The sequence below is a fragment of the Lepidochelys kempii genome, chromosome 9 (assembly GCF_965140265.1).
Source record: "Lepidochelys kempii isolate rLepKem1 chromosome 9, rLepKem1.hap2, whole genome shotgun sequence".
NCBI classification, from domain to species: Eukaryota; Metazoa; Chordata; order Testudines; family Cheloniidae; genus Lepidochelys; species Lepidochelys kempii.
Genome location: NC_133264.1, coordinates 34,440,661 through 34,456,820, shown reverse-complemented (window position 1 = coordinate 34,456,820; position 16,160 = coordinate 34,440,661). Strand labels below are relative to the sequence as shown.

The following is a 16,160-nucleotide window of genomic DNA, read 5'->3' as shown; positions in this document are numbered from 1 at the left end:
CCCCTGTTGATGTTCTGAGTTATTTCTACATAACACTTTTACCATATTTACTACAAATCATCATCCTTTCATGATTCCTTGCTGATTATCTCTGTTCATACTATATATTTTAAAGTCTTCCTCTTCTGTCTCTGACCAGGGTTTTGACTTTTGAGCTTTACTTGGTTTCTTAAATTACTGGAATTTTCTTTAGGCATTTAGTAGCTTCTTGGTTTCCAAGTAGCTTGGTTTGAAAAGTGATAAAAGTATCTAATTCTTCATCATCACGGCCCAATCCAGCAGTCACTATCGGAACAGTCCAATTGTCTTTAATCAATGCTTGTGTGAGTGAATGAGCTGTGTGGGACTGGACCCTAGTTCTGGTGTGAGCCTAAGTTCCTTTTTCTCTTTCTTTTTAAATTCATTGTTGTCCCTCCATCCGGATGATGGAATAGTGTACGTATCACTCACTCTGTACTCATCATGATTCAGGGTATGGAACAGCTGCCATGTGAGGAGAGATTAATAAGACTGGGCTTTTTCAGCTTGAATAAGAGACAACTAAAGGGGGATATGATACAGGTTTATATGATCATGAGTGGTGTGGAGAAAGTAATAAGGCAATGTTATTTACTCCTTCTCATAACACAAGAACTAGGGGGTCACCAAATGAAATTAATAGGCAGCAGATTTAAAACAAACAAAAGGAAGTATTATTTCACACAACAGTGTCAACCTGTGGAACTCCTTGCCAGAGGATGTTGTGAAGGCCAAGACTATAACAGGGTTCAAAAAAGAACTGGGTAAGTTCATGGAGGATAGGTCCATCAATGGCTAGCCAGGATGGACAGGGATGGTGTCCCTAGGCTGTTTGCCAGAAGCTGGGAATAGGCGATGGGATGGATCACTTTCTGATTACCTGCTCTGTTAATTCCCTCTGTGGCAGCTGGCATTGACCACTGTCGGAAGACAGGATACTGGGTTAGATGGACCTTTGGTCTGACCCAGTATAGTCATTATGTTATGTTCTTATCTAATGTATCTGGTTTAAGCAACTGTAATTTTCTCTCTTCTGTGCAGGTTTACTTTGTTACATTGCCAACTACAAAATAAAACTGGGAAATTAATTAATACAATGTCCTGCATCCTTTTAAAATGATCAGTTCATCTTTATTTTCTACACTGTTATTCTCTTCTGTCCTTAAATTAGTTTTAAATATGTTTTCACCCTTGAAGAAATGGTATAAACATACAGGGCCCAACCTTATCCTTGGTTACCCAAGTGACATCACTGAAGTCCGTTAGGTGCATGGGTATGAAAGATGACAAAATCTGGCACACTAATTTCTATTATGCTTTTTTGTTTGTTTGTTTTTCTTACCTGTAATATGCTTTTTTTTTTTTTTTTTTTTTTGCGTTAGGGACAAAGAAAGAGCAGGATCCTCTACAATCAGCCTTCCCAGTAACTTTCGTGCCTGGACGAGGCATCCTGTCTGAGCTTTCAATTTAGCAGGCCGCTTTATTGTCCTTAGTATTTTTTGTGCCCAAATGTCTTGGTGCAGAAAGCCAGCCTAAAAGCTGGGCAGAAAATGCCCTTAAAGGTCTGCCTAAACCCCCGGCGTATTAACGCTACAGGAGCCATGGCGCTGGCGGCGGGGCGGCACGCTGGGACCGTTTGTGTCCTAGGAGGAAAAGCTGCGGGGAGTCCGGGGTGACGCGGGGCGGCTGAGCAGCTCCTCGGGCTGGAGGACAACTCCGGGCGCGGCCTGGGAGGTGACACGGTGCGATGGGGAGGCAGGGATCAGCTGCCGCCTGAGGGCGTAAGCACCGTAAGGGCGGCTGGGGCTGGACCCCCGCCCCCGGCGCTCCTGGGGGGCAGAGCGCGGCCCTCACCCCGCTGCTCCCCAGGCCCCGCCCCCTCCCGGATGTGTGCGTGCCCCGCGCGCAGCCCGCGCGCAGCCCAGCGTCCCGGGCACAACCGCACTTTAACGTCCCCTGGCGCGGATCGGGGCTGGGAGGTGCCGCCCTCGTCTGGTCCCCAAAGCACTCGCCGCCCCGCCGCGCCTGCGCACTGCGGGTGATTCTGTTTGGCTGGTTTCTGTGGTAACGAAGCCGGCGCTTGGGCTCCGGCGTGCGGGAAGACGATGAAGCTGAAGCGACTCCTGCTGCGATATTACCCGCCGGGTGCGGAGCGGGGCGGAGGGCACAGGGTGCTATGAGGAGCAGAGCTTCAGGCTGGGTGGAGGGTAGGGAGGGGCGACTGTGGGGAAGAGCCCCAGGATGGGGGGTGGAGAGTCCCAGGATGTGGGGGGTGGATGCAAAGAGGGGCTGACTTGGGGGAAGAGCCCCAGGATGTGGATGCAAAGAAGGGCTGACTTGGGGGGAGGGTAGAGAGGGGTGACTGTGGGGAAGAGCCCCAGGATGGGGGGTGGAGAGTCCCAGGATGTGGGGGGTGGATGCAGAGAGGGGCTGACTTGGGGGAAGAGCCCCAGGATGTGGATGCAAAGAAGGGCTGACTTGGGGGGAGGGTAGAGAGGGGTGACTGTGGGGAAGAGCTCCAGAATGGGGGGGGGGATGAAGAGCCCAAGGATTGGGGGGGGGGTGGATGCAGAGAGGGGCTGACTTGGGGGAGGGTAGAGAGGGGCTGACGGGGGGAAGAGCCCCAGATGGGCGGGGGGTGGACGCAGAGAGGGGCTGATGGGGGGAGGACAGAGAGGGGTGGTGGGGGAGAAGAGCCCCAGGATAGGGGAGGAGGGAAAGAGGGGTTACTGGGGGGAAGAGCCCCAGGATGGGGAGCGGGAGAGTAGAGAGGGGCTGACGGGGTTGGGTAGGTGGGAACAGAGGAAGGGCTCAGTGTTGTTGGGATGGGAGGAGGAGGAGGAAGCAGATGCGAGAAGGAGTCAGGAATGAATGGGTAGCAGAGGAGGAGCACAGGACTGTGGTAGGGCTGTCCCGCTCCAGGCTGCCTTCACAGTACTTCTCAGAAACCTTTGTACTTATCATCTCTCCTGCTATGAAGATGGTTTAGCTATTCCCTCTACCTTTTATCCGAATCTCCTGAGCAATCATTTCTGTGCCTGTTCATAGGACTGTTATGTATCATTTGTATTGCTGTAGCACTGGGACCCTTACTCATGGACTAGAACCCCACTGTACATACGAAACAAAAGATGGTCCCTGGTCCTAAGAGCTTAGCCTATCCTGCGTACCCTGACTCTCAGCAGCTTTGCTGTGACCATCTATTGCAAAATGTCTGAAGGGGAAAATCTTCTCAGTGCTGTTTGTTTTTTGCTTTTGCAATTAAAAATATTTGCATTTCTGCAAATTTTCATAATGTGTGGTTTTGGATATGTTTTCCCCCTTCCCTAAATATTTCCAATGATTGCATAACAATCCTGAAGAGATTTATTACCTTAGCTGCAGGAGGTTTTGAGTCATAACATAACTAAAGGGATGTTATGGACTAAATACAAACCCCTGTTAATTCTGGTGTAAATATACCAGTATTAACTGGGGTTTATACCACTGAGCCCAGTGGAATTACACCTGTGTCAAACTGTTGTGAAAGAAGAACCAGGCCCCAGGGAAACAGCTGCAAAGTAAATGTAAACCTATTGTAGGAAATTCAAGAATTACAAATTTTTGTATGTATTATCAAATGTAGTCATGACAGGTAATATAGGTATAATATAGGTGTAATATAATATATAATTGAGGTAATATACGGTTTACTGTAGGAAACAATCTTGCCAGGAATTTGACAATAGTATAAAGTTTGGTCTCAGTCTGTTTAGGAGCCTTTTTTCCTTTCTTTTTCTGGGATCAGGTTTTTCTGATAAATAGTTAAAAGTGAAAAATTGAGATGAGAGGAGGCTCAGAATGTCAGGAAAGGACAAATCCTTCTGCCAAATTAAACATTTGTTCACAAACCTTGCAAAATGCACAAGTAGATAAAAATTCATCTAGAATAGCCCTTCCTGCTGAATGCCAGACAGCAACAGAATGCTCTAAATATCTTCTTTAAACAGGAAGTAATGTGGCCAAACATCTTAATTCTAAAGTTCAAAATACATCTTTTAAAAGTGCCAGAGCCTACCCAGACCTGGATATGCAATTTTATATGCAGTTCTTTATGCAGATTTTTGCAAATAGAGGATTTAACATAGCAGATGCACTCTGCCAATCCCAAAGAAAGAAATGCTGTCATCCTGATTCTGATTTTGATAAGAGTGGTGTAAAGCAGGAGTATCTCTGCTTGAAGTCAATGTGGTTATACCAATGTAAATGTCAGATAGTGTGCACCCCAAAAAAAAGCCAGCTGCCATGATGAACTTCTAATTTAGAATTGTTTGTTGTTTCTTCAAAGGCATTATTTTGGAATATGTTCAAGGTGGTGAATTGAAGACCAAATCCATAGATTTACTTGATCTCAGTCCTGGGTAAGTATTATATTATTTTAGGTTTCAGAGTAACAGCCGTGTTAGTCTGTATTTGCAAAAAGAAAAGGAGTACTTGTGGCACCTTAGAGACTAACCAATTTATTTGAGCATAAGCTTTTGTGAGCTACAGCTCACTTCATCGGATGCATACTGTGGAAAGTGTAGAAGATCTTTTATACACACAAAGCATGAAAAAATACCTCCCCCCACCCCACTCTCCTGCTGACAATAGCCCATCCAAAGTGACCACTCTCCTCACAATGTGCACGACAATCAAGGTGGGCCATCTCCAGCACAAATCCAGGGCCCAACAAGAACGCATGGGGGGGGCGTTCCTCAGACGTTCTTGCTAAACCCTGGATCCGCGCCGGAAATGGCGCACCCCGACCATCACACACATTGCAAGGAGAGTGGTCACCCCAGACAAGCTATCACCAGCAGGAGAGTGGGTCTGTGTGTGTGTGTGGGGGGGGGGGTGAGAAAACCCGGACCTGTGCTGGAAATGGCCCAACCTGACCACCATACACATTGTAAGGAGAAAAGGAGTACTTGTGGCACTTTAGAGACTAACCAATTTATTAAATTAAAAAAATACCCCCCCCCACCACATGCACAGACCCACTGCTGTAAGAGCTGCAGAATTAGGCCTTAGATTTGTGAAAACGTAAAAATAGTTACATTTTATAAACATGATTTCTGTTTGTGAACTTTAGTTTTTTGTTCATCTTGTTGCCCCTTTTTGACCTGAGTGACTAGTCAATGTTTGGGGCCTTGTAGGTTACTCCAGATGAGAGAAGAAATTGATGATGGAGTCTGGTATTTTCTTTGATACAATCTTGTTTATTTACAAAGAACGTACAAAGTCCTTCTCCGAACACAGGAAGAACCAAACCCTAAAGTTGTTCTTAGTGTACAGGCCCAAGCTTCCTTCAGCCACCACCACCAAACCGGAATCTCTCCAGGCTTCTCCCAGGGCCTCAATGTGCTTAGAGACTGCTGCTTGGCATTTCTTACTCTCAGAGGTGGATTACAGTTTTGTGGGGCCCTGGGACAGAGCAAAGTCGAGGCCCCTTCCTACCCCTTTTGCCTGCAGCCCCCCGCATTCCTCTAATGCTTCTGCTGAGGAAATGGGGTTGGGGTGCGGGGGCTTGCCCCACTCTGCCCACCTGGCGCTCCAGTTGGCCGAGGCTCCTGGGCATGGGCCCCATTGGCTCAGTGGCTAATCCGCCACTGCTCGCTCTTCCTCTGAATCTCTCAGTTTCTTGTTGCACCCCAGCTAGTCTCTTCCACAGCGACCCGTGAATACGAAAACAATACCCAGTGGAACCCTCCACCCACATAGTACTAGTTTCTGGGCAGACTCCATGACTTTATTTTAGGTGTAGCCCTTTAGCTGTTTCTTAAATGAAGGGCACATTCATACCCATCAGTTTCAATGAGGATTTAATTCAGCCCATAACAAGGTTTAATACTGTTCACAACAATGTTGTTGCTGTTAGTTGGGCTTTTTATCTATCAAGGGGTTCTAGCTTCGATTTAAGACTAACTTTGTGTTAAAGGTTGAAAGTGTCATTTGGGTATTGGCTGTATTACACCCTCTGTGGAATCCTTTGAAAAGTGAAGGGTCTCTGCAAAACTACAGTTTTAAAAAGTCAAATATAATTTTTTTTCTGAAAGGTAAAAAAGATATTAGAAACCAGTAAAACATATTTAAAAGTATTTATATTTTGGCTTTGCTTAAACTTATTCAGAATAAAATAGCAGTGTAGCATCTGGCTGATTATTTTCTCACTCTCTGTAAGTAAATAATGTGTTTACCATAACTGTTTGTCAGTGGATGATGCATGTTTTTTCCATGCACTCTAGTACAGATGTAGGCACTTTAGTAGAAGAAATCCGAAAAGCAGAACCTCTCATCACAGCTTCGCGCAAAGAGCAGGTCATACATTTAATACTAAGGTTACAAGAGAAGCTTGGACAACAAGAGGACCACAAATTCTACCTTTTTAAGGTACAAGGCATGTTGAAAATAATTTCTGGGTGTTTTCTGATCGCAGTTACACTGTCATAAATCCAGAATAGCTGTGCGTCAGCATTAGCGTGAGACCATGTCTACTCTGCAGCCTCTACAAGAGCATAGTTAATGCACCGTAGCTATGCTGCTGTAACCCGGTGGTGTAGGTGTAGACTTAGTAATGGAAGGGGATTTTCTGTCGCTGTAGTGATGGGTGGCAGCTACCTGACAGAAACATTCTTCTGTTGGTCTAGCTGTATTAATGCCTGAGGTTTGACTGGTGTAGCTATGGTACTCGGAGGTGTGGACTAAGCTATGTCATCTTAAGCTTTAAATGTAGACCAGGTGTAATTGGATCAACTGAGAACAGAATTTGGCCCTAAAGAATTCTCTGCCCTGCTCCATAACTTTTGCATTGCTCTGGCAGCGCAAACAGGACTGAATCTGGATCTGGCTTCCCTGCTGTGGGTCCTTACAAATGATCTCAAAATTGTGATTAGCCTGTTAACTTTCCCATTAATAATTAATTTTTAATAATACCAGTATCTCCCAGCCCTAGCAAAAATGTTATCTGTGCAGAAATCCTAAGGCTAGACAGTAAACAGTTCTTAAGCTGGTCTTTCAGCCAGGTCTATTGTGAGTTATAAGAATTATGGTTGCTAAGGCATAGGTCTGCTGTAGAAATTTAGTTTCTACATCTCTCATTTTCCTCACCTCCACTTGGTCTTTCTTCTATTTGGATTTAGTAGTTTATTATTTTGATTTTTTTTGTATTGAATAACTTGTCACCTTTTAAATACAAAAAGTTAGAACAACTAACTTTTGTGCTTTTGCTACATACAGCACCTTGCTAAATTTGCTTTAAATAACCCAGTGTTTTCCACAAGTCACAAGAAGAGGAGTGATTTAGCTGTACTTTGTTGTAAATGAGTCAGTAATAGAATTTACTTCCCAAATGTTACATTTTTTCATTTGCAATAGGCTATTGTTGTGTCTTCATCATATCAGCAGATGGCACTGTGCAACTACAAAAAGACGTTGGTCAATCATATTCTAGAGAGACAATGTTGGGTCTGAAGAAGAGCTATGTGGAGCTTGAAAGCTTGTCTCTTTCAACAACAGAAGTTGGTTCAATAAAAGTTATTACCTTACACACTTTGTCTTTCTAGTATATGACACAAATATCCACAGAAAGAATGAATTTCGTCTTTGCTGGGGACAGATAGTAATTGCTAAATAAGGGAAATACAAGAGCCAGGCAAATCTGATCAGCATTGGCTCATTTCCCATCCCTGTCTTCTTTGTTATTTCCTATAATTGTGATCATGACTTTGTGTTAGACAACCAGCAGAGCAGCATGCTACTGTAGCAACTGGTTAGGCATTTGAGATTGTTTGATGGCTGCACTGTTCTGGAGATTTATCGCATGGACTGCTGTAGCCTAAATTACAGTACTGAAACACACATTCCCTGATATCACTTTAGAATCTGGCATTCTGCACAGGCAACTCTCATTGACTTCAGATGGGTTCTGCAGATGGAGCAGTTATGTCTCTGGGCCTTTTACAAAAAGGGTGTTGGTACTGGGAAAAATGTTAGGATCTGAACTTGAACATATATCTATCTAGCATCCTCTCTCTGTTGCTAATTATCAGATACATTTATGCTGTCACAAAGAGTTTATTTCTCACAACCAGTGCTGCCTGTATGGGGCCTTAAAAAAGCTTGAGATCAAATCTCCATATATTTCCATAATTATTTATGCTAATGTACATATATTTATATGCTGGCGGGTGTTTGAAAAAAAACCCAACAAATTATTGTAATTTCCACATCTTCATGGCCCATTTCCACTGCAGCAACTGTATGAGCAGCTCCCTCTACTTTCCCTGAAGGGCAAAATCTCTCTAACTGGTAAATAGCCTCTCTCTCCCCCCTTGAGCTGTTCCACAACTATTTCTCCTCCATTTCTGTCAGTTCCTCCTCTAAGATCTTTGAGCCCCCTTTATTTTCCGCATCCCTCTGTCTTCTCTGTTCTGTGACAATATTCTGCCCAATCTTACACTGCTTCCATTTTTGCCCCTTTTTATCTCTGCCTCTCCATTTTCTCTCCTTAGCTGTTAGCAGTCAATTCTCTGCCCACAATTTACTAATCTTCTTTTCTATATTGATTCTCTTGGAGGCTCTCCCTTCTTCAGATGGCCCATTCATTCCCTACAAGTGTCTATGCCATGTGTAAGCAGCGGAATAGTCCTGCTATTGTGGGGAACTTTCCTTGCTTCTGCATTACCCCGGTGAAGTGGGCTAGCAAAAGGATCTGAGTCCTTGTCCCACTTCCTTTACCCAGAGGCCTCCCTGCCCTTGAGGACTCCCCTTCCACTCTCCTGTCTGGCAAAGTCCTCGTAACCCCAACAAGGCTGGGCCCAGGATTCCTGGGGGGCTTGACCCCCAACTCTACTGTGGTCACCTAGGACAGGGGCTACTGTGTCCCCACTCCGGGGTACTCTCTCTGCACTGGGCACTTCTCTGACCCACTGCCCATTACACACAAGTTAAAGCAAATGCAAGTTATTTAATCAACAATTAATTTCAAAAAGAATAAGGAAAAATGGGAAAGGTTAAAGGAAACACATCATCCCGCTCTGTGGCAGGGAACATCACAAACGTCTCTGGAATGTCAGGGCAGTTCACAGTCTGTTCCTTGTAAGTCTCAGGCCTTCTTCTCAGGCCCTGGCTTTGCTGCAGGGATGCTGTGGGTTGGACACTTGCTCTGGTGGTGGCCACACACTTTCAGGCTCTAAGTGGTAGGACCCTTCTTCCCAGTGGCCCCCCCACCCTGTTGGGGTTACGATCCAAGCCTGGCCTGCAGAACCACTTGGCTGAGGCGTCTCCCTGTGCTGGGCCCACTGCCCAGGGTCCCCCTCGCTCTCCCCAGCTGCTCACTGCACCCAGCTCTGGACCGCTCCAGCCCCAGCTGTACCACTCTGTCTCTGCACTGCTGCTGCTGCTCTGCCTCCAGCTCCCTGGGCTGCTTCTTTGGCCCCTCTGGCTCTGGTTGCTGCAGCTCTCCTGCCAGGACAGGTCTGCTCTGCAGGCTGCTTCTGTGACTCTGCTCCCAGCACTGACCTGCTTCCTGGGCTGCTTTTCTGGCCCCTCTGGCTCTGGTGGCTGCAGCTCTCCTTCCAGGGCAAGTCTGCTCTCTCTGGCCTGTGCCTTTGGCTTTGGGGCTGCAGCTCTGCTCCCAGGACAGGGTCTGCTCTCTCTGGGCTGCTTTTCTGGTTCCCCTGCATCTGGCATAGTTCTGCTCCCCAGCTCAGCTTGAGCCCCTGCTTTCTCCTTAGCTCGGCCCCACTTGGTCTGACCCAGGCAAATCCAGCTCACACGGAGGACGGGACCTCCCTGGCCTCCTGACTCCCTGATTAGCCTGCCCGCCCTGTCATTCAGGCTGACCTGGAGCATTGGCCTCTCCCCATTGTTCCTGGGGGCTGTTAGTCTCAGGGTCCTGATTCCCCATCAACCCTTCCCCCTTTTAGTACTGGGAGCTAGCAACTAAAACACCCCCACTGAATGTTAGTAAGGGGGCAACAGTCCCCTTACACATGGAAGGGGTGAGAGGGAATCTGAAAACCAGCAGAGAGAAAGAGACTAGAGGCAACTGGGAGGAAAAGCTATTAAAAAAACAAAGAAACCTATGGCTGGCTGTTGAGATAGAGGAGTTAGACAGATTCATAGGAAGCCAGAGATAACAGCAGGAAGCTGGAGGCTCTGCCTATATGCCAGAGGTTAAGTAGCATTGCTTATTACCCATTTCTCCTCCTTGGTCCTGCAGTGATGTTCTAATTGCTGCATTCCTGACATCCCTTCGTTTCAATGTCAACAAATGGTGTGATTTTCACAAGTACGGTTATGTGTAGGGCACTACCTATTTCACGGTCCATTTTGATCAATTTCATGGTTTTAGGATTTTAAAAATCATAAATTTCATGATTTCAGCTATTTAAATCTGAATTTCACAGTGTTGTAATTTTAGGGGTCCTGGCCCATAAAGGAATTGGGGGTTGCAAGGTTATTGTAGGGGTGTGTGTGTGTGGGGGGGGGGGGGTTGCAGTACTGCTACCCTTACTTTTGGGCAGCTGGAGAGTGGAGAGTCACCAGCAGCAGCATTGCAGAAGTAAGGGTGGCAATACCATACCATCCACCCTTACTTCTATGCTGCTGCCTGCAGAGCTGGGCCCTCAGTCAACAGCTGTCACTCTCCAGTCGCCCAGCACTGAAGTAGTGCAGAAGTAAGGGTGGATGGTATAGTATTGCCACCCTTACTTCTGTGCTGCTGCTGGCGGGTGACTGCCTTAAGAGCTGGGCACCCAGCTAACAGCCACCGCTCTTCAGCCACCCAGATGCGATGGCAGCACAGAAGTAAGGGTGGTAATACTGCAACCCCCTTAAAATAACCTTCTGACCCCCCTGCAACTCCCTTTTGGGTCAGGACCCCCAGTATGAGAAATGCTTGTCTCCCCTGTGAAATCTGTATAGTATAGGGTAAAAGCACACAAAAGACCTGGGAGGCCAGATTTCATAGTCCGTGATGCATTTTTCATGGCTGTGAATTTGGTAGGGTCCTAGTTATGTTGTCATTATATAATAGGATCAAGCAGAAGCTGGCTTGTAAAGGATAAAAGTTTTATTGAAAGGCAAGTCATGTATAAAAACAGCCAGAGAAATACAGAAAGTTGTTGGCAATGTAACTAATTTATTCTTAAATATAATGGCAGATTGATTTTAATTTGGTATTATTAATAATTAGGGCTCTACCAAATTCGTGGCCATGAAAAATGCATCATGGAATGTGAAATCTGGTCTTTTGTGTGCTTTTATCATATACTATACAGATTTCATGGGTGAGACCAGCCTTTCTCAAACTGGGGGTCCTGAACCGAAAGGGAGTTGTACGGGAGGGGGTCACAAGGTTATTTTAGGGGGATTGTGGGATTGCCATTCTTACTCCTGTGCTGCCTTCAGACCTGGGTGGCCAGAGAGTGGTGGCTGCTGACTAAGGGCCCCGCTCTGCAGGCAGCAGCGCAGAAGTAAGGATGGCAATACTATGCCATCCTTACTTCTGTGCTGTTGCTGGCAGTGGCTCTGCCTTCAGAGCTGCGCTCCCTGCCAGCAGCTGCCTCTCTCCAGGTGCTCAGGTCTGGAGGCAGCACTGCTGCCAGAAGCAGTGCAGAAGTAATGGTAGCAGTTCCGCAACCTCCTCTACAATAATCTTACAATCCCCCCACAACTCCTTATTGGGTCAGGACCCCTACAATTACCACACTGTGAAATTTCAGAATTAAAGAGCTGAAATCCTGAAATATATGATTTTTAAAATCCTATGACCGTGAAATTGATCAAATGGACCGTAAATTTGGTAGGGCCCTATTAATAATTATTACTTATTTAATAAATCTTTGCATATAGTGCCATAGGTATGTCTGACAGTTTATAGAAAGAATAAAGACAAATGGTCTCTGACCAAAAGATCTTAACAACATGTGTTTGAAAACAGTTGGTTCCTGGATCTAAATGATCCAGGCAGTGGTATATTTGAAATCTCCTCTCTGAATTTCATCTTGATGAGTTTCTCCATTTTTATGTCTGCTTTTTAGAGATTCCACCAGTGTATTTCAAATCAGCAATGATAAGGCTTTTATTGTGGTGAACTTTTGGGTGTGGAACTCTGACATCGCCTCTCTCTCTCCCCATTTTTTTAAAACAACATCTTATACTTGTTGAAAGCATCTCACAATGTAAAAGTTAAAATTATTTCTTGAAGTGGATGGAGTGGTTTGTAGTATATGGCTTAACAGCAAACACTGAAGAGCAGTTGTTGGAGCACCTTCCAAGAAAGCCCTCACTCATGGTCCATAAGGGCCCATTTATTTCCCCCACCCCTCCTGCAACTCTTAGGGTTCCTTCTCTGTTCTCAGAGAAGGCAGCAGAGAATGAAATTCAGAGAGAGGACAGCTCATTCAGGCCTTATAAACACTGAGGATCTACTTCAGTCACAGCCATTTGTGGCCAGGCAATCAGTAGCATAGCTGCACCACTGCAATTCCTGGTAAAGACAGAAATTTTCTGCATGAATTCTACAGTGGTAATTGCTCACCACTAATAATTGTTAATGTATTGCTGTCATAACTGTCATAACTGCTCAGTTAGCATGACTAAAATGGGAAGAAAATATTGAGAAGAGTAGATATTAAGCTAGTTCAAAAACTCCTAGTAATTTGATTTTTATTTGAAAATGCACCAAATCTTAATTTTCCTGTATTTCAGGTGCTAAGGGCACATATATTGCCACTGACCAATGTAGCATTTAACAAATCTGGTTCCTGGTAAGTTTTCATTTTTAAATTCAAAATGCATAATTACTAATGGAAAAAGATTTTTAATGTGGAAATTAAATAGTGAATTTCAGTGCTCCTATCTATCCTGCACAAAAATCCCTTTGTGTTATGATTGTATCTACGCAGATTTAAGCACTTCCCATATCTGGATTTCAGGCTTCTAAGGAAAAACCAAGGGGGCTGCAAAAAATGGTGGATGTGATTCAATTGATGGCACTCTCCCCTCTCGCATATGTTGATGATAGCTGCTGTATTCCAGCAGGATCAGCAGAAAGAAACACACATTATAGTAAAAACAACGAGGAGTCCTTATGGTACCTTAGAGACTAACAAATTTATTTGGGCATAAGCTTTCGTGGGCTAAAACCCACTTCATCAGATGCAAGGAGTGGAAAATACAGTAGGGAGGTATAAATACACAGCTTATGAAAAGATGTGAGTTGCCTTACCAAGTGGGGAGTCAGTGCTAACGAGCCAATTCAATTAAGGTGGAAGTGGGCTATTCTCAACAATGGGGTGAGGCTTTAATATAAGTGGAGTGCAAGTCCATTGAAATATGTTTAAACACTTTGGGACTTTCACTGTAAGTGAAGTTGAGCTGTAATTGACTTGATTGTTAGTTTATTAGACTAACTATTTTTTCTCTGTAATCTCTTCTAAAGGAGAGCCTAGTTTTTTTAGTAGGAGAGAATGCATTGAGCCCTGGTAATGTTATCTTTTAAAAATATAATATTTAGTAAAGTTTTGAAAATGGCTTGATTTAGAATCTTTGCCATGATTGATATTCTCATGGATACCATGGAATGCGGGAAAAGCATTTAGGGCCTGATGCAAAGGCCACTGAAATCAATGGAAAGACTCCCCTTGACTTCACTAGGTTGTGGACCCAGGCCCTGAGAAAGTTTCTACAGTCCTGTAACTCATTTATCTTTCTTCATTTTAGCTTTATCACTGGAAGCTACGACAGAACATGCAAAATATGGGACACAGCATCAGGAGAGGAGCTACGTACATTGGAGGGACACAGAAATGTGGTCTATGCAATAGCTTTCAATAATCCTTATGGGTAAATAGGTTTTCAGAGTCTTTGAGACACCTTCTAATTGCCAACATTGCTATGTTGCAACTATAGTTATCCTATAAACTTTAAAGTAAAATAGAGTAATGACAGCTTGTGTTGCTTTAGTTAGAATGATCAGCTTTTCCAGCATAACCGCCTTTTTAAGTGGGTTAATCCATTTAGTACTACTCATACATTATTATCAAGGATCTGACTTAGAAACTGGTCAGAACTGGTGAGTAATTGATAGGAGATCCTGAGGGTGCTGTTACAGTGTCCAATGTGAATCTCCATATCTTTTATTTTCTACAGAAGTTGTCTGGGTTATATAAGAGCTAGCAGCAGTAGTGTAGAGAGACTATGATGTCATGTACACAAGTTTACATTAGTCAAGAGCCGCCTTTTTTATGAGAGAGTTTTGTTCTTCAAAAAGTAAACCGTTCTCTTCTCTGTTATGCTTTTGTCCACACTCTACAGGAGAAGGTAGAAAGGAATTCTTATTTCCATCATCCAAATATATTTACAGTTAAAAGTACATATTTAAGATGTGTGTGTACAAAACCAGATAATGAAGAAGTGGTGGATGGCAGATATTTTTTTCATATATAAGAGAAAATGAACCTGTTGACAACCTTGAGCTAGAGTTGAGCTAGAAATCTATTTCCAAAGAAAAAGAACTAGTTTAACACCAATCATTAGGTTTCTATAATATGTCCATCACTATAGCATGTGAGCACTTAATAGGACTCATTACGAGACTATTTTAACAATTATTTGTGGTCAGTCGCTTCAGCTGGGCAAAATGAATGGTTGTATAATTGCAAGAGAAAAAGAAGGTTGTACAGACATTTAAAATCTGGTCTCATAAGGTATGTCTACACTGCAATTAAAAACCTGCAGCTGGCCAGTTCTAAGGGGCTCAAGCTAAGGGCTCTTTAATTGTGGTGTAAATACTAGGGCTGGAGCCAGGGCTCTAGGATCCTGTGCAATGGGAGCGTCCCAGAGCTCGGGCTGCAACCTGAGCCCAAAAATCTACATTGCAGTAAAACAGCCTCTTATCTTGAGCCCTGCAAGCCTGAGTCAGCTGGCACGGCCAGCTGCAGGTTTTTAATGGCAGTGTAGACATACCCATAGAGGTCAATGACAATACTCCCTTTGCCTTCACTGGGAGGATAATTAGAGACTTAATGTAACTTTGAGTGGTTTATCAAAGAAACAGACATATATGGGGAGTTCCATGTTATTGACCTTCCACTCTGTTAGGTTTAAATACAAATTGGGTATGGAATGAGTCCCAAGAAAGCCAGAGGGAGATGCCGTGTACACACAAACCTACTATACCAGTAATTTAAGAGATGTTACTGAGGTGCAATGCTAATGTATATGAAACAACTTTGTAAGGTTGCAGACATTTTGTGACTTTTAATAAGTCTGTTTGGATGTTCATCAGATGGTCTAGCCTGTGGTGTAAATTAGAGTGGCCAGCTTTGACAGCTTTGCATTGGTGGACAGGCACAAACCTGCCCCAATGTACTAGGGAATTTGGCCCTGTCTTTTTAATTTGAAAATATAAACTAAATAGGCTGCAAAGAAAGAATTGCGCACCAGCAAATTGTTTGTTTTTCCCTTAATAAAACTTCAGTTTCTAAAAGGTGTGTTGCAAGATCAAATAATCTGGCAGAATGCATCTGTGTGCACTGAGGGAATTTATGCTAACACAGCAACTACATCATGTCCTCTCTCTCACATTGATTTTGGTCTGACACCTGGTGTGGAAATGGGACAGAATATCTTTGTAGAGTGTTTACAACTGACCCAAGGAGTGCAAATCTCTACAGTGCCAGCCACAATTTAGTCATAAAATAAATATATCGCTAAACTCTAGGCTTGTTCATGAGATGATTTGAAAATATACTGCTTTGGCATATCAAGGATCATATATTTTTGTGAATTCTTCAGTTTCTCCTTCTGCTGCCTTTAACATTATTTATTTTTTTTCTAAATAAAAATGACTTTTTCCATTTTAGTGATAAGATTGCCACTGGATCTTTTGATAAAACCTGCAAATTATGGAGTGCAGAAACAGGAAAATGTTATCATACCTTCAGGGGACACACCGCAGAAATAGTGAGTTCCTGCCTTACAATATTAAACCTTTGCATCCAACTGTATTTTCATATGCAGTACAACCTTGATTTTCCAGAACTTAATAAGTCAAACTACTACTACTTCATAAGAGGGTCATTTCCTCTGTTGTTTGTTAATTACACTGGAAA

At 43.9% G+C, this 16,160-nt stretch overlaps 2 protein-coding genes across 5 annotated transcripts in view; one reads left to right on the top strand and one right to left on the bottom strand.

The window, feature by feature from the left end:
• Positions 1-1,876, bottom strand: part of SLC19A3 (solute carrier family 19 member 3) — a 73,750-nt gene extending 71,874 nt beyond the window's left edge. Inside the window, exon 1 of one of the 2 annotated variants that reach the window (XM_073359859.1) lies at positions 1,361-1,876. In XM_073359859.1, coding sequence (XP_073215960.1) covers positions 1,361-1,467 — 107 coding nt within the window. In that variant the 5' untranslated portion in view covers positions 1,468-1,876. The remainder of the gene's footprint in view (positions 1-1,360) is intronic. The other variant, XM_073359853.1, reaches the window with a different exon arrangement.
• A 185-nt stretch (positions 1,877-2,061) lies between these two features.
• DAW1 (dynein assembly factor with WD repeats 1) overlaps positions 2,062-16,160 on the top strand; it is a 31,551-nt gene continuing 17,452 nt past the window's right edge. The window contains exons 1-6 of one of the 3 annotated variants that reach the window (XM_073359863.1): positions 2,062-2,163; positions 4,346-4,418; positions 6,285-6,429; positions 12,754-12,812; positions 13,768-13,890; positions 15,912-16,011. In XM_073359863.1, the coding sequence (XP_073215964.1) occupies positions 2,124-2,163; positions 4,346-4,418; positions 6,285-6,429; positions 12,754-12,812; positions 13,768-13,890; positions 15,912-16,011 (540 nt within the window). In that variant the 5' untranslated portion in view covers positions 2,062-2,123. Of the gene's footprint in view, positions 2,226-4,345; positions 4,419-6,284; positions 6,430-12,753; positions 12,813-13,767; positions 13,891-15,911; positions 16,012-16,160 lie in introns of all 3 variants that reach the window. The other 2 variants (XM_073359860.1, XM_073359862.1) reach the window with 2 other exon arrangements.